At 39.5% G+C, this 22,867-nt stretch overlaps 1 protein-coding gene across 2 annotated transcripts; it reads right to left on the bottom strand.

Moving 5' to 3' along the window:
* Positions 1-276: 276 nt before the first annotated feature.
* adgrg1 (adhesion G protein-coupled receptor G1) lies at positions 277-21,337 on the bottom strand. 2 transcript variants are annotated; one of them, XM_077520172.1, is made up of 15 exons: positions 20,943-21,337; positions 10,825-10,897; positions 10,204-10,463; positions 9,048-9,234; positions 8,911-8,956; positions 8,600-8,690; positions 7,699-7,821; positions 7,498-7,614; positions 7,332-7,374; positions 6,993-7,099; positions 5,609-5,724; positions 5,263-5,522; positions 5,075-5,177; positions 3,641-3,915; positions 277-2,243 (listed from the first exon to the last, which is right to left on the bottom strand). In XM_077520172.1, exons 2-15 carry the CDS (start codon positions 10,886-10,888, stop codon positions 2,092-2,094), a joined length of 1,944 nt encoding a protein of 647 aa, XP_077376298.1. In that variant the 5' UTR covers positions 10,889-10,897; positions 20,943-21,337; the 3' UTR covers positions 277-2,091. The 2 variants fall into 2 exon arrangements, with proteins under 2 accessions (XP_077376298.1, XP_077376297.1); XM_077520171.1 differs by lacking the exon at positions 20,943-21,337 and adding an exon at positions 17,464-17,515.
* Positions 21,338-22,867: the final 1,530 nt, after the last annotated feature.

Here is a 22,867-nt window from a genome sequence, read left to right as displayed (position 1 = left end):
CTGAACCAAGCCCGGGACCATTTTGCACTCACAGTTGTTCTTCAGGTCACATTCAGGTGACTCGGAGGCCTCGGCAGCCATCTTGTGTGTGCTCCTGAAGTTAGGAGTTCGTTTTATCAGAGCATGTCCGCTATAGTTGGCGGTGGAGATAAAGTGGAGGGTAAAAATAACATACACTCAAGTTCGCACGGAGGTTGCTGTCAAGTCAGTGACAATTCCAGGAAGTAAGATCAACTTTTATTCTTCATAAGAAACAGAATTGTGAGAGAACCACACTTTCGTGTTTTTAAACAATCAAAATGATTTATTTTTAGACTCAATTTTCTGTACATCCAACAACAACAACAAAAAAACAATATTCACAACAACCTGAATGGCAATACAGTTGGAGAATGGAGAAACAAAGTGCAAACGTCACAGTAGCTATAAAAAAAAAATCAAAAAAAAAATCACTTGGTTGCTGATGGGTCACATTCATTTCAACATAAAAATCAGGATTTGACTCAGAAACAGACCACTTCCATTTGTGGCACTTTTACAAGTCGAGACTTTGCAACATAACCCTCTTATTATGTCATATTGGACAGTTTGCAAAGTTTAAAAAGAAAAGAGAAACACGTAAAAAAAAAAATGTAAAAAACAAAACAAAAATGTCTTGGGCTACCCACATAAATTTTCAAAACTATTTAGACCCAAAACACATTTTTGGGTGTACCACAGAAACAATTTTCACAAGAGGATTAATTCAAAACACATGACTTAACATAGATTTTATATAACGTCATATGAAACACTTGTTTGAATATTTTTGAATAACGTTCTTTCAAAGTCTTTTGCCCCATTTTAGGTTGTGATCATCATTCTTTTAAAAACAGTAGCCTCCATTTTGTGCTCTCATAATAATGACTGATGAATGAATAAATGATTTGGAAGAAACATTTAATAATTCACATCATTTACTTCCTTAAATATTTCAATAATTGACCTGAAAATATTAGATATTTAGATGTTTCATGGCTGGTCATCAAACTTGTCTTCCTCCACCCACAAGCAATGAAACCGTCCCACAATTTAGCATCGTCTGCCTACAAGCTTCAAATTTGGCATAAATCAGATGAAATCTCTCGTACAAGTTTGCCTTTTAAGGACATTTGGAAAATGAAAATAATTAATTTGGTCACTTAAAACAAAATGTGTGTGTGTGTGTGATCTTCACATGGGAAATTATTGAGGTATGCAAGTGGAATTGGCTTAATGGTGCTGACTTTTACAAAGAAAAAAAAGAAAAAATCCTAGAGGAATTTTCATAACATTCTGGGCATATTTTGAGTTCGGTCAAAATGACAGGTCAGGTAGTGTTCCATTTGTGTCTTTTCAGGCATGGATTCATGAGACAGAATTGCCTAGCAAATGTCATGCCAGAAAACTATAAAGGCAATTTATTTGGCCTGAGAATATTTTTCACGAAAAGAAATAAAACAATTTCAAATGGGGCTTTTGTACCGCATGCTGCCGAGTTGAAACCAAAGGTCAGTTAAGTCATCATTTCCAGCCGTGATATGAAGGAATACAGTTTTTCTGTCCAACAGAAAAGAATATGCAGTATCTCCAAATTGTGTGATTAAAAAAAAACAAAAAACAAAAAAACAAAAACCATCCAGCTTAAAGATAATGTGTTGTCCAGTGACAAGATTTCACGCAGGAAAAGTTGACAAAAATATTGAACAATTATTTCTCACGCAAGGACGTCATACAAAAAAAGAGAACATCTAAAGTGCTACTTGAAAACTGTACAAAATTAAAATCAAAATAAAATAAAAAAAAATAAATCAAAGCTTAGCTAAGGTCCAAAGCAGAAATTAAATTTCTATTTCACCAAACAGTCAGGAGAAAATATCAGTGTAATAACATTTTCCTCTATCTGGAAATAAAGCTTCAAAATTTGTTTCCAGCTTAGAATTAAAAAAATAAAATAAAATAAAATCTACAACTAGAGCCAGTCTAGGTGTGCTCAGTAAAGGAGAGATGTCGGCTCCGGGCCGTTATTTTACCTGAGTGTGGATGTCTATAATAGTTAAAGGCGGGGAGGCATCAAGAAGTGGGACAAAGCGGTTCCAGAGGTTCCTGACTGAGGGTGGAGGGCGACGCAGGCACGTGACAAACCTTGGCAGGCGACTTGTTGATCCTCACCGCACGCTTGCGCATCCAGTCCAGCATGAAAAACCTCAGCATCAGCAGGAAGCCTGCAGAGAACACGTCAGCCACGTTCAGGCCATCACAAGATGGAGGAAAAGTGCGACGATTGCCCAACATATTTCCAACAGGTCGCCAATCCGTTTACAAAATGTGGTTAAAGTTTAGTATTGGACTAAATCCCGAGATGATGTTTGTTTTCAAGTAGACCATGCCAAAGATGTATTTCTACGTTTTTTACATGTTTTTTTTAATGCTATAGCATACAGAAGGCTTTGATGCAGCCTCTGAACTGAAGAGAATGCATGAAGCAATGACGTTATTACAAAAATGGCCAGCAGATGGCAGTCGAGTATAAGATATCAACCAGGGCAAGCTGGGAAACAAGTTGTTTCCCCCACAGCTTGAAACAGATTTGTGAATAATGATGAAACTTTGCTATATTCTAATGCTAATTGCTGCAAAATGGAAACAGATAGAAAAATACTTTTTTTTTTTTTTTTCCTGATGCAAGAAGAGACTCTAATCTTTCTTTTGGAAGGTTCCATGTTTTTATAGCAATAGAACACAATATTCTGTGGGCCTTACAAAATCAGCCAAAATCCAGTAAAACAGCCGGGAGCGAAGTCAAAATGGCTTTAAAATTGATGCCTTCTTAAAATAATTGCTTAAGTCTTTTTTTTTTTTTTTTTTTTTAAGATTCTTCAGGGAACACAAAAAATTCAACCATCTGCATCATAACGACATGATTTAGGCAATAAATAAATAAATAAATAAATAAATAAAATAACTTAGGAAATTATTTTATTTTAAGAGGGTGGCAAAATGTATTTTATTCATTTTGGGTGTTTCATATTTGGGGTTTTCAGTGTTTTAAGATGAATTCCTGTCAATTTAGAAATGAATTATCTGAGTTTGGATTGTGTCGATTGATTTATATTTTGCACAAAAAAAAATATCCCCCCCCCCCCCCCTTAAATCATCTCCACAAAATCTGAAAAAACGACTTGGCAATTATTTTATGAAAGCGTGGATTTGTTTTTATGTTTTTAGCTGGTTGTAGCGATAGTTTTCAAAATAAAAGAAAGAAAACAAAGCAAAGATGTATTGGTAAAATTCCATCCAAATGGGGGAGCCTGCAGTGAAAATTCACAAGAGTGAGGGCCACTCGACAGTGCAGGACGTAGCAGAACACAATTTCGAATCAGTGCAGCAAAGCACGTGAGAGGAAGTCGCCTTTTCTCCTGCCAGGCGCCACTGACACCGTCAGTCTTCTTTGGGACCTTCCCACACTGATACAATGGCCTGCTGCTCCCTTTGGGCAACAGCGAACACTCATGACTGACTATATTCAGTCGCAGCTCCCGTAAAAAAATAATAATAATAATAAAAAAGCTTGAACAAATAAAAAATAAAAAAGCAACTCCTGCCTCCTTTGGCGAAATACCTTGGAATGAATTGAGGAAACAGGAGAGGAAGAGGATAACGTCTGAAAACGGTCCGAAGTCGAGGAAGGCGAGACCCCAGCTGGTGCCGAACAGACAGCTGAGGCCCCAGATGCTGAGGAAGGCCACGCGGTTCTTTCGCCATTCGTCCCGGGTGCGAATCTCCCGGTAGACCAGGAGGAGCATCACCACGCCCGCCGACACCAGCGCCGCCAGCACGGTGGTGTTGGTGAGGTGCTGAGCCAGCAAGGCCTTCGGGTTGGCCTTCATCCAGCACCTGGAAACACACAACAACAACAACAACAACAACAAGAAGAAGAAGCTCGTGAAGGACAAAATTATCACCATCATAATAATAGATATATTATATCATAATATCAAAAGGATTGACTTCACACATGTGCAATTCATTTACAGTCTGGAAGTAGAGGGTGCAAACATCTCCTGCTCAAGGGAAGTGTCCGATAACGTCACAAAAAGTCTAGATTCTTTGTTCATGGTAAGAAAAAAAAAAAAAAAAAAAAGTCAATAGATGGGTTGGAAGGTTGCCAAGTTGGCAACAGAGCAGGCTTGCTTTGTCGAAATGCTCCAGCTCTGCCTCACTTGTCACGTACTTGCCGTCTGCATGACATCTCTCTAATTCTTTATTCTTGTGTATTTGGATCACAAGATGTCATCAACATATTATTGGAACTCTTTAGAACGGTAAATTGCAACAATAAAAACAAAAAACAATGTGTCTCCCTTAGAGTTAAGGAGTTGTTGCCGTTTTTACGTCTTACAGGAGTTACCGCCTGCACAATATATTGAAAAACATATCGATATTGCAATATTAGCCCATGCAATATGCATATCGCAAAGACAGGCAATAATTTTATATGGATTTTAAGCTTTTATCTGAATTTGACCAGTCAGACGTTAACTAAAATGTGCAATGCAATCTAATAGTTGGAACGAGTCTATACGGCTCATTTTCACACAACTTTTTAGGTTATGTACAACCCCCCCCAATAACAATAATAATAATAATAATTACATTGACCCAGTTTTGTACAAAACAACTCCCCAAAATGGGTCAAATTGACCCAAGAAGCTTTGACCCAAATTGGGTTATTGTTGACCCAACAGTTTTATAGCTTGTTAATCATTTTTACAACCAAAAACACATTTTTTGAGTTGCTTTTTGCAAAACAACACTTTTTTTTTTTTTTTTTTTTATTGTTTTACTGGGTTATTTATTGAACCCAACATTTTGGTTTCAATGATGAACCTAAGCAGTTGTGTCTTTCCCGTTTTGACCCAATTTGGGTTCATTTTGACTCAACCTGGGAAAAAACATTAAAATATGTTTTTATGCCAAAACACATATGTAAGTCGCATCACTTGTATCTCAAGGCACCACCGTATTTGTACACCATTTATGACCGGAGGCTTACATCCGGTACGGGTTGCCTTTGTCTTCGCTTGACTCCACCTCCCTCAGGCCGTAGATGTCACCAACCCCGGCGGCCAGGACAACGACGGGGACGGCCGGCAGGCCTGAAATGTCATCATGGAGCACTAAACATTAAACAGCTTCTTCCAACAATCCTTTTTGTGGCAAGCAAGTGAGGAAAACGCTCACCGAAGCCGAGCAGATTCCACAGGCATTTTTTCGGGGAGGGTCTGAAGACCACGTAGACCAGCCAGAAGGTGTGGAACACTTCCATGCCCATCCAGGAGAAGGCGCTGAGCAGGAAGTAATGAAGGCCGGCGCCCACCAGGACGCACAGGTCCTCGCCTCCCACGTTGGCCAGGACGCCGGTGAAGAAGAAGAGCAGGTTGAGAAAGGTGAGCGACACGGCCAGGCCCAGGTGGATGGGTGTGGACGGATCCTTGGCTCGCCTGTACAAGGATGGGGAGAGGACATCTGGTTTCAGAATTCTTTCTCACAAACCACTTCCTGCAGAAAAAAAAAAAAAAAAAAAGACCTTCTCTTGCAGAGGAAGACGATGAGAACGATGCCACTCAGGAAAGACAAGGCGCAGCCCACAGACGTAATGGCAGTCAGAGCCAGCAGGTGGCGCACCGGGCGAGGCTCCAGTTGCTGGTGCCGGAAACACGAGATAACTGCAAGTAGGCTCTCCGGCACGTTTATATGTGTATCAGTGGTGCAATGGATCAGCATTTGTTCCATGGTCAGTTCGGATCACCTCCGTCTTTACGGATTTCAATTCCATTGATAGCAATGTAAATAGCCTTAGTAGACAATTGCTTTGAAAGTGGCCCACGTGGTGGCATGATGGACAGCTTGACTTCCTTTTTAGATGTTCATAGTTTTCGATTGGCATTAAAGTTGTGACCAACATCAACACAACGTTCTCCCGGACTGATATTCAATCACTAATTTAGGATGATAAAAAAACAAAACAAAAAAAACGAAACAAAACAAAAAAACATGCTAATTAATTACGTCGTCATTGTATGACATGGCAGATATCTCCGATGTAAGTGGCTACTGACTAGCATGCAGCTACGGATGCCTGGCTTGTAGCTGTAAATGAGTTTGACAGCTGTTAACGTGGAAACTGGCTTATTTTTCAATATTCTGGACCAAAGCTACTTTGTAATTCACTCTTCATGTTTAAAGGATGGCAATGTGCCTTAAATTACACTTTTGTGCTATGAATCTGATGTATTCTATTTATTTATCTATGTATTTATTTATTTACTCAGCTTGTCATAAATTTACTGATGTAAAATGTATTTACTTGTATACAAAAAAAATGTATACTCAATTTTTTTTTTTCTTTTACTGCATGACCAATTTCTGTTTCATGTACAGCAGTTTGTATACAGCAATGTTTGTTTTAAAATGCTTTATAAATAAAGTTGAGTTCATTAAAGTAAAGATGAATGGAACGTTGTCTTAATTTATTATATAAAAACATTTTTAGCTATTAAAGATAAACATTAAACTCAAAACATCAACCATAGCCATTTAGATCATGATATCATATCATACTTAAAGTTGTGTTCCTAAATCCTAAACAGCTATATTAGACATTTTGAATAGATTTTGTATTTAATTTAATGGGGAAAAAGCATCTGACAAAATAAATGAAGACAGTAAATCCTAAATGGCTATATTAGACATTTTGAATTTTTAAAAAATTTAATTTAATGAGAAAAAGCATTTTACAAAATAAATGTAGATAAAGTACTGTACTATTTATCTTTTTTTTTTTTTTTTGCTGATCCAAAAAACGATCCGATCCGTGGCACAAATCCGTGATCCGATCTGAGCTGTGACTTTTGTGATCCGCTGCACCACGAATGCATATGCATTGCAATACATGTACGCCCATGTCTCACCACCAGCACTGAGAAGTAGGTCAGGTGGTCGCAGAGGCATTGGGTGTGCTTCGATCCTCTCCGATGCGTCTTGCAACCCTCCACCGACCATTTCACCTTCATCGGATCTACACAAACGCACAAAACTTAATACATTCTTCTGCATCGTTCAAAGGGACACAATGAGCACCAAAATACAATAGGAGGCCTTCGTTTGCTCCATTTATTTTTACAAAAGCATTTTTGTTTTCCAAATGGTATCACATTGTCATGGTAACAGTCATTTCTGAGGTCGAAAACACATTATTGGAGGCGAGACACTAATAAAGTCATTTGAAAGAGACAGAAAGTTTCTCCCACCTTTCCTTGTGTCCCACGAGACGCACATCCTTGATTGTGTTTTCTGGAATGATTAAAAATTAAAAATGATTTTCATGGGGTGATTAAAAAAAAAAATATATATATAATGTTTTAACAGGGGAACAACAATTCCAGAGTTAGAAGTGTTACTGTGTAGCAAACGTACATGGATGACGTCATGGTGGAAGTCAATCTTGATTGGCTGAGCCAGGTTCTGAATGACTTCATTCTCAATGGAGATTTCGACCACTTCGTCAAGGACCCTCACCTCCGTCAGACCCTCCTGCAAGGCACACAATATTCAACGCCACCTCTATGTTATAGATGCTGTACTGTAGTTTTATAGTGTCAGAAAACCGGGGATCACCTGGAACATGGAATTGTTTTTGAAGAAAGTGTAGAGAACTTTGCTGCTGTTCTTTGCAGCTTGCTTCAAAGCCGGGGGAAGGTGGATGATGGTGGTGGTCTCTGGGGCAGTGCCTTCCACATGCTGGAAAACAAAACGTAAATATGATTTTATTATGTTTAAAACATTGGAATAAAAAATAAAATAAATACAGGTGAAAATAACATCTATGACCTTAAATACATTCAAAAGACAAAATTAACATCAAAGAAAGATAAAAACTAATAAACGAAGTATTAGTTTATTAGGATAAAAATATATTTAAAATAAAAAAATAAAAATGTGATTATTATTAAATTTAAATAAAATCAAAATTGATACATAATACAAAATAATTTAAATACATATTTTTCATAGTTGAAAATATTATTATTATTAACTAAAATTACTAATAAAACTTACAGTACATAGAATTTCATTAATCTAAAAATAAAATAAATATACAGAAATAGTAGCTTTTTTCAAGCATAACTGTTACTTCCTTAACTAATTAATTAATAAACATTTACACTAACAGAAGATGGAACTCGGTATTACCGACAATATTTAAAAAAAGAAGAAAAAAAAAGAAAAAAAAGAAAGAAATATGTTTCATTACGGTATTACAATTTCCACACCCCACATAAAACTATATGCCGACACTAACTTGGTGCAAAAGATCAGCTTTCACTTCACTGAATTGTCTGTAATTTCATTTTAATCACTGGGTGGCGCTGTACAACAGAGTGATAAACTGCATAATATCTGTTTCTGGCACTAGAGTGCTCTGATCAAACAACAGTCCGTGAGCGTTTTGTTATCTTCTCATCACATCCACGAATGCAACAAGTACTCAGCTTTACTTTTCTTATGTTTGACTCACAGGCGAGCTGATATTAATGCCTCTGAAGTCATCCTTGAGCTCCACCTCCAAACTGAGGGCACAGAAAAGCTCCACAGAAGCCTGGTGGGTCCTAAACACATAAGCACAAACGCATGCAACACTGTCATTTTAACTGCCAACCGTGATTTTCCCAAGCTTTTATCACTACTGGCCAGGTTAATTTGGATATTTTTGTCACACAGACTTCCAAATGCACAGCTATTAAAACAAAATCATATGGCAAAGTGTTTTGACATAAAAATAGTTGCCATGTTACTCAAAATGCAAAGGAAATGGAGGGAGGAAATTACATGTTGACTTGGGCGTGTCCACGACTCTGCTTGGGACAGAAGGTGGCTACAAAAAAAACCACAAAAATTAAACTTAAAAAAAATGTAACTGTAAATCTTTGAATAGTAATTGACAAATAAGATCGGCCTCGTCTCACCGCATTTGACAGGGCTCCCGCCAAACGTGTAGGCCGTCAGCGTTTTATCGGTGATGACGTCATTCTCGATCGTCCCGTTCGCGATGCCGTAGGGGGCCTCGGGCGCGTTGGAGCCGTACGACAGGTACGTGCAACACGAGTCGGGCGTGCCGCTGGGCCAACAAAGGGTGAAGTTCTTCACTCCCACCTATGAGCAACAAACAACTTCAGTGATCACTTCATCTATTTTGGAGGCTGCCCATTTTTGCTAATGTGTTGTTTACATCTTCCGGTTTTGTTTTTGGTGACAGTAATTAAATTGTAAAAAAATAATAATAAAAAAAAAATATATATATATAAAACATTGTGGAATGAGTCATGCGTCAATTTCATTTCCATGCAATGACTGAAAACAAAACAAGAGTGATGCACTCTGTGGTTTCAAACAGAGTTTTAGAATATGTGTCCATCACTGTACATTGCATCCATTGAGGCACCAGCATGCTTCTGATTGGCTCAATTCACTACACAGCTCAGTCATATGTTTTCATTGTGGGAAAAAATGCACTGTGCATAGACGAGAGCAGTGGTCCTCAACTTTTTGCCACCACGGATAAGGTGCCTACATGTTTTTCGCGGCTCGGCAACCAATTTGCCAAAGGGGGGAGGGGGCTGGGCTGTGGTTATAAAAATCATGATACATTGTTTTTAAATGGTCAATTTTAAAGTATTTGGTAATGGAAAGAAAGCGAACTGGAGAGTACTTTTAAGTACATTAAAAAATGTTTTCAACCATTTTTTTTTTAAATTCCACAGTTCAACAAATGTAGAAATTAAGATTGTGAAAGAAGACAGTGAGCCACTTAAAAATTGATCCATCAAAAATAACGAATGTCTTAAAATGTAAATATCAATTTTGAAGTTATGATCCCACATAACATGCAAATTTGCACAATTTTAAGCAAAATTATTTATAGCGTTCCCCTCGCTATAACCCGGGGAAAAAAACCAAACTAAATTCTACCTAATATTATAGCACTCTTGATAATGTACTGCAAACGCTTAGTTGGCAAAACTAAATAACGGATCGGCTTTGATCGCCCTTGACCAAGATGATGCATGTCACATAAATAACTGTGATTATGAAATCGAAGTCATTTCCAGCCCTTCCGATTACCTGCAACTTCAGCTGGTCCCGCAGCGGCTCCCAGTACAAGCAGAAGCGACTCTCCCCGTCCGAGTCGAGCGCCTGGCGGTCCAGCCGGTGCAGGCCGGAGCGCCGGCACTGCGCCGCGATCTGCCCGCGGACGGACAGCGAGCTCTCGTCGGCCGCGATGCTGACCTGACCGCACCCGGGCGAAATGTCGAAGCTGAGGCTCAGAGGACGTTTGCCGTGTCGCCAGGTGCCGCAAAATTGCAGGTCTCGGTCGCATGATGCTGCGTGGAGACATGACGCTGATTGTCAAAGTGCACGTGAAACAAAAGTTCATAGAGGTGGCAAGTTAAAGTTGGATAAAAAAGTGCAGACTAAAAAGTCAAAATGAATTGGTTCTATACAAATCCTCTTTTGATGACTTGGCACATTGGAAAGTAACTACACAAAATTATGCTCATACTGAGAAGAAGAAAAGAAAATTACTTTTTTTTTTTCCTACTCTTATTGGTTTTGTACGGAAGCGGATTAGGATCAGTGAAAAGAGAGAAAAAAATATCGGCAGGATTCTCACTTTAAAGTCAGAATTCTGACTTAGAAGTGAGAATAATAATAGCACTGAAAAGAGAGGTGATGTTGTCTTACCTTTCGAGAGGATTAAGATGAAGATAGACAATCCCGCCAGACGCTTGGCAAGCGGAGCTTCCATCTGTGCGACCTGCAATACAAAAAAATGACAAACGTCTAATCCAGCACGCGATAAAGCTCACGAGCGACGTACGAGTCGACGACAGAGACAAAGAATCTGAATTCCTTCTACATCCTACATAATACAGCCCGTCCTTATCTCGAGGCTGCACAGGTTTGACAGAATAACGTTTTTTTAACGATACGATTCTTATCCCGAGGCCTGCGTTTTATCTTGACGGCGCTATCGAGCAATATGAGAGTTCACACTCAAAACGCACACTGCGCGCTCTTATCAATGGAAACACTCTTCCACTTGAACGCACACACGCTCCAACGATTTCCTTTTTTATTTTTGAGCCCCTGGCAGGTTTCTGTTCTTCTACCATAAGACTCACACGGGCCGCTTCAGGAAGCACGAGAAGGGAACAAATGGACAGACCTCTGTCGAGTGAAACATAGCAGGATAGAAAACGTAAACAGGAGCTGTTGATTCAGTTTCACTCCAGTCCTTTAGGTGGCAGTAATGGGTTTACTTGGCACTTGAAAAATGTAATGAAATTGCAGTGTTTGCCGCCATTTTCTATAGCTTATATAACCTGAACCCTGGACCGTTCGCCAGCCAATCATAGAGCACATTATAGACAAACAACCATTCGCACTGACATTCACGTTTTTGGAATGTGGAGGTAACCAAATTGCTGGAGATTTGACACCAAACTTCTGAACTGTGAGGCAAGCGTGCTAACCACCAACTCGCCGACCCGTCCAGATGACAGTGGAACCGCGAGATTAAACGCAATGTGTAATAATGGTGTGATTGTTTTGATATTTTTAGAGATGGATGTGGGCATAGGTAGAGATGTGCACGTGTATTTTGATAGCAATTTGGTCACAGTTATCTAACATGAAGCCACATAAGCTTTTTTATGGAGAGGAAAACATTTAAAGCAACACTAAGGAACTTTCAGTTTGTGTTGATTATGGCGGCCCCATATGGACAAAAGGGGTAATATTACGCCTGCAAGAAGACCACATTTCCCATGAGGACAAGCGCATTGCGTTGTTTTTTAGCTCACGCCAACGTGTGAAATGTTGATCGTCCCCTTTTCTTTTTTGTTCTCCTTGGACAAAACTTTTCAGTTGATCTGCAGCTTCTGCCATGAAAGCAGTAATCGTGCACCGACAGAAAAAAGCTTTCAAGTAAAGCTGGTACAGTATTTCATATTTTACAGATGTTAACTTTGTTTTGACAGCTAAAGCAATCTACTTTATGGAAAAACTAGCAAAAAGCCAACCTAACAAAGGTGGTTACATTTTTTTTAACTTCCCCCTTCAAAGAAACACATTGAATATCATGTGAATATGACCAATCAGCCACACGTACGTGCAGATAAAACACTTCCTCCACAAGTTACTCCATCACAGACGGCTTTGCGGTCCACAAAGTTACATTTAAAAAAAAACAAAAACAAAACACCAAAAGTCTGTGTTGCAGCTGGCCCGGCATGCTGTTGAAGACTGAACCACGACTGTTCTTGACATCATAAGACAGCCACTGGTGGAACCGCAGTCAAGACGGTTTCATTGTTTATTAGCGACGTATCCTGAAACGCACACCTGATAAAACGGAGCCGTCGAGTCCACTGCCTGTGCCAGCGGCTGATAAACAGGCACCGGTGAATGCGCATTGTTCTGAATTATTAAAATGGATTGTATGTTGATTGATTGCCACACTAATTCCGGCTCAAGGGCGTTTACAACACAACCCCTTAACAATACAACACTACATTTTAAGTCACTGTCCCCATTTGGAGTCACTCTGGTTATTTAACTCATTCACTCCCAAAGACGTATTTATACGTTTTTTAGGTTTTTGTTTGCTAGAGTTTTTGTATGAAGGCTTTGATGCAGTTTCTGACCTGAAGTGGAAGCTTAAAGCGATGGTAGTTATTACAAAAAAAAAGTTTCATTCATGAAACAGATGAAGCACACTTTTTTTTTGTTTTTTGTAATAACTACTATTGCTTTAAGCGACCACTTCAGGCCAGAAACTGCATCAAAGCCTTCATACAAAAACTCTAGCAAACAAAAACCTAAAAAACGTATACGTTTTTGGGAGTGAATGAGTTAATATCATGCAATGTGACGGACAGAATTAAAGAGAAAGTCAAATCAGTTGTCTTGACAACAATGTTCTATATGCACCCCCCAGGGCGGCACGGTGAATAACTGGAAAGCATGTCTGCCTCACAGTACTGAGGAGGCAAGATCGAGTCCAAGCTTCGGCCTTCCTGGGTGGAGTTTGCATGTTCTCCCCGTGCCTGCGTGGCTCTTCTTGAGATATGTTTGATGCCGTGACAGAGTAAACCTACAGTACGTTCACCTGCCGTCAGTCATCTGTAGTTGCAGTAAAACACTTTAGCTGCATATAAGCTGGCCTCAATGGATGCATTTATAGAGTGAACATGGATAAATGGAGATGGATTCCAAGGGGAATCTTAATTAGGTGTCATGTCACGTGATGAGAGCAATCAAATGAAACAGAGCAAAGCAAGGCATGATCGGTTCCTGTGTGCCTACAAACAAACAGCCTAAAGCTGCTTTGTGTTTCGTATCGTTGCGTCTCACGCAGACTCCAGCTGGTGACTCAACACTGGCGTCTTCCACCGCTACAGAGTCAGCCTCAATGCGCTGAGGAAAAGTCGCACATTAATGTCACTTCTCACAGCCGGCAATGTCCTGGCGATACAACGCGCTACTGTGCACATGCAGCCTCCCACGACCAACACAAACATGCCACAGGAAGATGGGCGTGGAAGTGTGAACATGCGCAAGTACAATCATTGATTGTGCTTGACTATTTCGAAGAAATGCACAAGACACGAGAGATGGGAAACTCTGGGTACCTCACGATACGATATGCGATAAGGCTCACAACAACAATTATATCACAATCTGACGACACCGCGATTATCGATACATTGGTCAGGTAATAAATCCACGATAATACATGATGAAAACTACACAAGACATAAACTGATGTTTTTTGAATGAGAAAAGAGTTTATTTTTGTACCATCACTGAAACACAATATTAACACTGGTGTCTTGACAGTGAGTACTTTAGTGTATTTTTTTTTTTTTAAACAAATACAAAATTTTCATGCAACATACAGTTACATAGTCAATTGTTTCATTTTATAAACTGTGACAATTTTTTGTGTAACATCACAAAAGTAAATAAATTAATTAGATATTATATACTATATTATATTAATATATTATCATATTAAATCCAATGAAATCAATATTAATATTCCTTAGACATTGTGTGCTTCAAAAAGTCAAAACAAAATGTTTTAGCATCTTAAAATTGAAGATATAATACATATTTTTCATAGAAACGTATATAAACGACTAGGGGTGTGAATTGCCTAGTACCTGACGATTCGATTCGATACCGATTAATCCCGATATGAATTTACAGGTCGATTTTTGAGATTTTTTTTTTTTTTTACTCAAATTTAGAAAATACCATTCAGTAAACGTGTATATGTACACTGTAAGAATTGTATGAAAATTTATTATTTATTGATCTCAAACTTCAGTTTTATAACTGTGAGTCGCTGTATTTAACAAACAGGTTGTAACCTTTTTCATGTTTGAACACCATTGAAATAAAATATTAAGGCTTAATGTCCATTAATATAACATTCTTCCATGCTTAAGGTATGAAATTTAGATGTTTTGTTGAATATTTTTCCATCAAAAAAAAGGATGTTAAAAAAATCGATTCGGCTGGCTATTGAATCGATTCGAGAATTGCGTGCTGTAGTATCGCGATATATTGCCGAATCGATTTTTTTAACACCCCTATAAACGACAGATAAATGTCTTACACAAGTAAAAGTAAGCTCATGAGTCTTCTTCGCCTGACGACTTCCATCCATTTTCCCGCCATTCTTATGAGGTGCTCCCCCTAGCGGCCGGCCAAGTTATTGCTCAATTAGTAATGAACAATGGGAGTTATTATAGTGGCGGTATATTAACCACAAATATCACGATACTTGCGTAGGCATATCGATAATCTCTCGGGAGACAAAGTATCACGATTTATCGCGATATTGATATATCATATTGTCACACACTTAAAAGACATCCACAGAAACAGACTAAAACACACACACAACTGCAGAAAAACAGACGCGTACACACACACACAAAGACAACCACCCAAACACCCCCACACGTGCACACAAAGGGACACGCTATTGTTCGTGCTCCTTTCAGCCAAAGAATTCCCCCCTCCGCTTTCACTTCCCAGCTCGAGTGTCTGCAGAAAGGCAGTGCGCGTTTCTACACTCATTCCGAAACATGACCAAGCGTTCACGCGTGACAAGACGCGCGCCTCCGACCTACGCGGCAATCATAAGGTGTTTTCCAGTAAAAAAAAAAAAAAAAAAAAAAAAAATGTTTTTACATCACATTCAGTTATTGTATGAGTCATGCCATGGAAGTGGAGCTTCATCATCTTCGTGACAAGGGCAGACGTAAGACTGCGTGCGAGTCACGGGAAACGGCAGGGGAAGAGACAAGAGGGGACAACAATGTAGGCCAACAAAACCACTTGAATTCGTAACACAATGCAACTTACACTTTTGTGTACAAATAGTTGAGAGTAGTCTGGAGTGCCCCGCCCACCCATCAAGTGTCAAATAAGCATGTAAATCTTTTTGTGAGCTGCCCATTTCCAACCTTCTGCATTTTAGCGCATTGTGACTTAACAGTAGGGCTAATTTACATAATGCCTCCCCCACAGCAAGGTTCTCTATCCATGACTTGGCAGCAAGTGCTGGCTTAGTTCATATCATAATAATATGCTTATGATTAACACTGATTTTGCACTCATTTTTGCTTCTGAGTAGCGGCACATACATACTTCAATAGCTTATTCAACCTTTGACCTTTAAATTATGGAGAGCAAACTTTTGTGCTTGACCACATTTGACTTTCAGATTCAGATGAGTTTATTGATCCCGAAAAGGAGCAATTCCCCCAGTCGCAACCAGTCCAGATGGGAAGCCTGGCGGGTCGTCTTTCAGAGCCCCAATTTTTAAACAGACTGGTAATTTGTAAATGCGGAAAATAATCAAATTAATTCAATAATTACTTCTCATGAAAAAAAATACTATTTGTACTTAATTTAATTATAATCAATTAACAAATTATTTTACTAAATAAAGTTATATTCGTTGTACGGTATATTGTTGCTGTATGTGAAAATGACTTTTTCCATTTTTTTCTTCATTTTTTATATTTTTACGTTTTGCATTCAATTAAATGCCAAAAACATAAAAACGTAAAAAAATAAATAATAAAAATGGATGTTTTTCACATAGAAGCAACGATATGCAATAATATATTGAGACCCCCGTAAACCGATGGACCCCCTGTAATAACTAAGAGGACAATGGGGAGGCTTAATGTGTAATTCCTACCAAAGGCGGCATCTAGTAAAACCACATCAGGGTGGAAAAACAGGACACAATTTATGTGTTGTCATAGCCTGAGAATTTCCTCGTCGCATTTACCCGGGCCCGCATTTCCTGCGCGCGTATGTGACGTGGGAGCTGAGAGAAGGACTCGCACGGGCGCCTGACGTTCCCTTCATCGGCAACGTGGTGTCAGTGCGATTGCGCATGAGCGCCGAAGCGCAAAACGGGCAACACAATAGCTGCTCTTTGTTGTCTCGCCGCCACTGAGCTGTGCTGACAGCTCGCTTGAATGAGGCTCAAAGGTCATCGGATTGTTTGAGGACCGAGTGAAAAGACACCCAACTCACCCTTTCATTGTTCGACAACAAGCTAGCTATGTCGCTTAGAACAGCGTAAACAAGAATGATGTGCTTTCATTTTTCAGTGGTGCCTTGACTTACAAGATAATTTGTTCCGCGATCACGCTTGTAACTCAAAAACACTCAAATCATCTTTCCCCATGAAATCAATGGAAATGCCAGTAATTCGTTCCAGACCCACAAAAATGTTGTTTAAATGGAATGCTACAATGTTGTACTTTCTAAAAACACACAACAATAACACACAAAAATTAAACAGTTGTTGTTAATACAGGCATTAGTCATTTTTTCCCCCACAGACGATAAAGGTAATTGGCATATTGTCTGTTGCTACTGTTTGTGTTCAAATATCTATTGTTTAAAGTGTTACAACTACCGCAACATTGATGCTAGTTTTGTTAGCCCGTCTATCGCATTTTACATGGTCTGTTAGCAAGTTAAGTGGTTTGACTAAATAAACATGTATTGTAAACTTCTATAATATACTGTACAGTACATACACATATACCATATCTAGAAGATTCACCGAATCAAAACCCAATTTTGACAAATTTTGTTTTTTGAATCCTGGTCACAATTTGCCATTTTATAGATGAGCAAATAGTTGTCATGATCCAGTCCAGTCTAACTCGCTAATGCTAATTAGCGCGCTACTCGCGGCACTTTTATCCCAGAAAAGAACGGCTATTCATACAAAACGCTTCAGAAATTTATACAGAGAAGCATCTTAACATTACTCACCAGCATATGCTCTTTCTGCGCTACATAGAAATCAACTTTTATTGCCATAACTTTTTTCCTTCTACTCTCTAAGTTGGCTACAACTTAACTGTGTATCAGAACGCACGGAACCACACTGCCCCTAAGTGGCCAAATCGGGTACAACATGAACGGCGTTCCCAGTACACAAACAAAAGGCAAGACGGTAAAAAATAATTTAAATAAAATCGATTTTAGGACATTTCAAATCAATTCTGTATTGTACTAAATGAGAATCGCGATTCTTATGAGAATCAATTGTTTTGCCACGCCCCTATAAACTATGTTTTAATCCAAAAATACAGTACAAGGCCTATGATTGAATTGACTGTTCATGTCTACTGGGATGCATTATTTCATTAGGATGCACCATGTCAATACACTGTCAATACTGTAGCTGCTCACCCATTGATTTCTGCAAATGCCACTTGCATGCACAATGCCTCTCAATGCTCCATTGTTACATTTAGAACGTTTTATTCCAAGAATGCCCGCGGCGGGACTTGCCTGTTTACGTGTGGGCGGGTGAGCAAGAAGAATTATGTTGGTCTGGAAACTTCTTTTAAATCGCTTGCACTGTGAGAAACGCGCGCCGCGCAACAATGTTGTGCGAGTGCAAGATAAGATGCAGGCAGGCTTTGTTGCTGCTCGCACACGATCCGAGAAGCAAAATGACGCACAGTGTGGCTTGACATGTCGGACTTTCATATCCTGGGCTCAGCGCCTGTGGAAACTCGTGTAAGAAAATGCAGGAATGAGCACGAAAAGAGTCTCAAGGTGAAGTCCCTGCAAAGGAAAAAAAAAAAAAAAAAAAAAAAAAAAAGATGGCTGGAATGCTCCCTGGGCTGCGTGTGTGTATGTTGCATTCTTGCCATCACCATGGCGACGCTCCATGTGTGTAGATGTGAGCTAAGGAAATTGGAGGAGCAGGTGAAAGAGTGCGGACGTTTCTGCCGGGGTCGGAAATCAATCAATAGAACAACACAGGAATGGACAAAGGCCAGCTTATTATCAAGCCTTCATCACACGCACCCTCTGCTGCCACCTTAAGTAGGAGGGTCAGGCCAGGCGGTTTTTAAATTGCCACTGGGGGGGTTTCTATTCCTCATTATGCAAAATTGAATCAACACAAAAGGGCGGTGAGTCACACGTCCGTTGCATTATTTGCATGTCACGGTGTGTTCAGGGAACAAAGCAAGCATTTATTGTATTTTCAGTGCACCTGCACACCACTTATGCGCACCCCAGTTTACCATAACAGTTTCAGCTCTAAATATATCAAACCATGATCCCAAAAACTCATTACACTTCAAAATCAATGGCTTACAGATGGACTACTTTCCTATTAGACGTTTCCTTGTTTTCTTTTTTGGCAGAATAAGCTGTATTACGAATGGCATAAGCCCCCAATATTGATGTACCTGACAATTTGGTAATAGAGAGTATAAACTGTGCTCAGTGTAAAAATGGGCAGATCTTCATTTTCGTGCCGGGGCAAGTATAGTTTTGCCTGTTTGTGAAATTTGATACTCACAACTAGTCGTCGCAATTTGGTGACAAAAAAAGTAGAATAGATTTTAGACTCACAAAAAGCATGTCTAAATGGTGGCGCAGGTGGTGTAACACATTTTTGGGGGATTTGATCGAAGTGCAGCCAGATGGATTCGGCATGTGGTGATGTCATCATATTTCAGTCATAAACATGACAACATAAGACGGGATCAATCGGTCGGCTGATTTATCGGCCCCGATTTCCTTGATTTTGGAAGATTGGTGATTGGCCGATCCCTTAAAAATAAACCGATCTTTTCCACCAATCTTATCTCCCTCCTCAGAGGTCCGAAAAGTCAAGCCACTGTCCTGTTCTGCTGCGATGACTAACAGGATTTTCATTTTTATTTGACAGAACGACTTCATGTGCAGTTAAAACAATCCATTTGTATTATTTCGCCGATATTGTTCAACGTTTTCCTATAAAACAAGATTGGAACACTGGAGGTATATGCTGCTTGTAATGGAAAAAAAACAAACAAAAAAAAACGGTATCGGCAGGTCTGACTTTTTCAAAGATCGGGGATCCGCCGGAAAATTGTTATCGGTGCATCCCTAGATGGAACAATCCCTCTGAATTTTTGTCATAGTCAATTCATGTAACGAATCATCTTAAAAAATGTTTTAGTCGCATCGTGTGCACATTGTGTATGTGATGAAGGGGTGTGCACTGTGCAGTTTTATTTGTCGTCAACAGGTGGCGGTAGCGATTTGAAATTCAATTTTCTGCGTTCAGTAGCTTTAAATTTTAAGTGGCCAAAAACAGAATTTTACAAAACGTTTTTGGCACATTCATTTGCAGTTGCTATTTGCCGACGCCATACAGGAGCTGTTGAACCTGCGCTCCAATTCGTCCCGCCACAAATTTCCCATGTCTAGTTTTATGTTTTCTTTTGTTTTGTTTTTTTTTACTTTTAAACCAACTCTGATTCAGACCATTTTAATGCTGCAAAAACTTCCAACGCAAAAGCAGCTGCTAATCTTTTCATTCTCGCTTTAGAGAGACACTTTGGTGTGGCTTTAGAGAGGCGGATATTTTACACCTTCAGTGCATCAGCAACGAGTGAAAACCTGTGATTGTGAACCTTTGTCACTGTGAGGAAACCACACCATGAGATCACTGACATTAAAGTCAAGTGCCTTCCTTTTCATGTATACCCACATTAAATTGAAGGGAAAAAAAAGTGCCATTTGCTATTATTGTCCCAACATATGTCAAAACACGTCATTTATGATAATTCTGAATTTCCCCAAACTTGTTTTTTTCTTTTATTTATTTATTTTTTTTGACAAATTTGGTTCGTTATAATGCATCCCCATACTATACTGTAAATATAGTAACCTGCCAATTTGCGATTCCCCATTTGCAATTTTGATGCAGTGAAAGGACTGCATAGCGACAGTATTGTTGGCAGCTGTGGAGCTCATCAACATAAGGTGCTGTAAATGCCTAATTAAAGGTAATCGGGTACGGGTTGCTTGTGGTCCATGTTTTTCTTTAAATGACTGTCTATGTATTTACTGAGTCAAAACAGTAAAGTAGCAAGTAGTATTCTTTCCAAATCAAATCACGTGTAAGCCATCAATTTTAATTGGAAGATGGCAAGTGATTTGCGAACATAGTTTGTTGTGAATTTAGAATTAAAAACACTATTGGGGACTCTGGGGAGTGTCTAATACTCCATTTTAGGCTCCCCACCCTCAGTTTGGAAAATTCACCACTGCTTTCACTTCAATTATAAAAACAAAACAAAAAACAAAACACGCTAACAAATTTAATCCCCAAGGGGTTCAAAAACTTAAAAAAAAGAAGCCTTGTTCGCCTGTTTACCATATGAACATGTCAGAATATGCATTTAATTTTGAAAAAAAAAAAAAAGAAAGAAAGAAAAAGTCTCAAACGTCTTTACCTGCGGACCTCCAGTAGACTCCAGGGAGTTTTTTTTGTGTCTTTCTTTCAACACGTAGTACGCTGCTCCGAGATGATGATAAAATCGTTTCCACGAGAAGCAAAAGTGTCCGAAAAGGAGGGCGCAAAGTCGGCTTGGATTCAGGCGCTCCCTCGGTGATGATGATTCAGTCCATCCAACAAGCCAGAACAGGTTTCAGGGCAAAATTAGGAAGAGGCGACTCGTGTCCACCTGTTGTTCTCTTTCGCGTATGTTCAGAAAAAAAATAGGGTCCAGTATAGGGAAGGCGTTTTATGGAATAGAAAGTTTCCCAAAAAGACCGAGTGGGTTGAGTTGAGTAGCCGCTCACATGGAGCCTTTCCCCGGGTCGGTGTCAGCCTTGTAAAGCCACTGGCGCGAGGTGTAAAGGTGGAGCCGCTCAATGACTGTCAGTTAGTTTTACATTCAAGAGGGGTTCCGGGTATGACTGTCACAATAAAAGAAACTGTACGCCGTTGACTTCGACCTGTAATGTTTGTTTTCTGTTGTGTATGATAAATGTTTGTCAAAATGTATTCGTTGTAATTACATGGCATACAAAAGTGCGGATTACGTGGATTTATAATGGTCATTTAAGTGTGATGTTGTGTTTATTTTGAAGGGCACACCTACTAGCGATTTTGTTTTGCTTCCTTGCGCGAATTAACTTGCCATCTCAAGGTGTAAAAGGAGCGGCAGCAGAGTGAGCAGACAGGGAGCAAACAATTAAGTCAAACGCATGTTATGTGGTCAGTCTGAATCTGAGGACCAAGTTTTTTTTTTTTTTTTTTTTTTTTTTTTTTTTAAGTTTAGCAGATATGTGCAAAAAGGCATTTCTGATATTTCCGCAATGCAACTGCTTCCTTTACAGCTACACAGTGAAAAATTATTGTACTGTATTGTATTGCTTTTGCCTGTGACGAACATGCAAACCAGGCAAATTGTTACAGTAGTAAAATGACATTTCAGCACATTTTGAAATCAAAAATAGTCCTCACAAATCAAATTCCAATGATCCAAAAGTCCGGTGGTTTTCAATGAGCGGAGAGCTTCCATTCACCGAGTTGACCGCCATTTTGAACTATTTTGACTTGTGATGTTAGCTTGGAATTGTCAAAAAAATATTGTCAGATACGCAAAGCCCGCTTTGAGACATTATTTTAGGTATGATTTAATGCGTTAAAGAATTAAAACGACACCTACGGTACACCTGTTGAAATACAGTGAACACTTGATAATTATTCGTGAGTACAAGTTTTCCATCTTCTCCTGTTGTTTTTTCTCATGAGTCTGAACCGAGACAATAAAAGGCGCCTGGCAAACATTACAGTTGACTTTATGGCCTTGCAACACTGAGTAACGACGTCTCAACTGACCCAACAGCAGCGGATTAGCATTTTGTTTACTTCTTTTGCACTTTCGATTCCAAAACTGTGTACTGTCCAACTGTGTGAGGTGCCTTTAATCTGGGGACATGTTTAATTTAATATCATTTTGCTCTACTAAAAAAATAAAGAAAATGAAGGAACACCTGGTGTGTGTGCTTTTGTGGGTGGGTGTGGGCTCATCTGCAGCAGGATCCGGGTTGCGTGGGCTCAGCCAATGACCCCCCCAACCGCCGTCTGGCTGATAGCAGCGTGTACACAGGCGGAATAACAACTGCGGTTTGGCCTGTGAAAGTGCAAATGAAAGCGTGAGAAAGAGGCGAAGTGAAGGACGACGCAGGAGTCAGCACAAGACGGGCGTCTTTGTGGTCCAGTAATCATCCAGGTGACTGAGGCGCCGACTTTAATGGATGAGCCATGAGCAGGGCAAGGTGCGCATTCTTTGCACTGAGCTGTGACTTAGTGGAAACCTTACACCCATGCAGGAATGATACGTATACCCCGCATCCCTCAATGCCTCAC

Source organism: Festucalex cinctus, chromosome 4, assembly GCF_051991245.1.
Source record: "Festucalex cinctus isolate MCC-2025b chromosome 4, RoL_Fcin_1.0, whole genome shotgun sequence".
NCBI classification, from domain to species: Eukaryota; Metazoa; Chordata; class Actinopteri; order Syngnathiformes; family Syngnathidae; genus Festucalex; species Festucalex cinctus.
The sequence above is the reverse complement of the archived record's forward strand: the minus strand, read 5'-3'. Positions and strand labels throughout refer to the sequence as shown.

What these genes read in the sequence shown, in the direction of transcription:
- adgrg1 (XM_077520171.1), bottom strand. Translation starts at nt 17,511, where the DNA reads ATGGCAATAAAAGTTGATTTCTATGTAGCGCAGAAAGAGCATATGCTG. An exon ending in CATCTTAATCCTCTCGAAAG is followed by an intron (nt 10,464 to 10,824) that starts GTAAGACAACAT and finishes GTCTCCACGCAG; the next exon opens with CATCATGCGACCGAGACCTG. An exon ending in AAAGGCAACCCGTACCGGAT is followed by an intron (nt 3,916 to 5,074) that starts GTAAGCCTCCGG and finishes GTGTGTTTCCAG; the next exon opens with GTGCTGGATGAAGGCCAACC.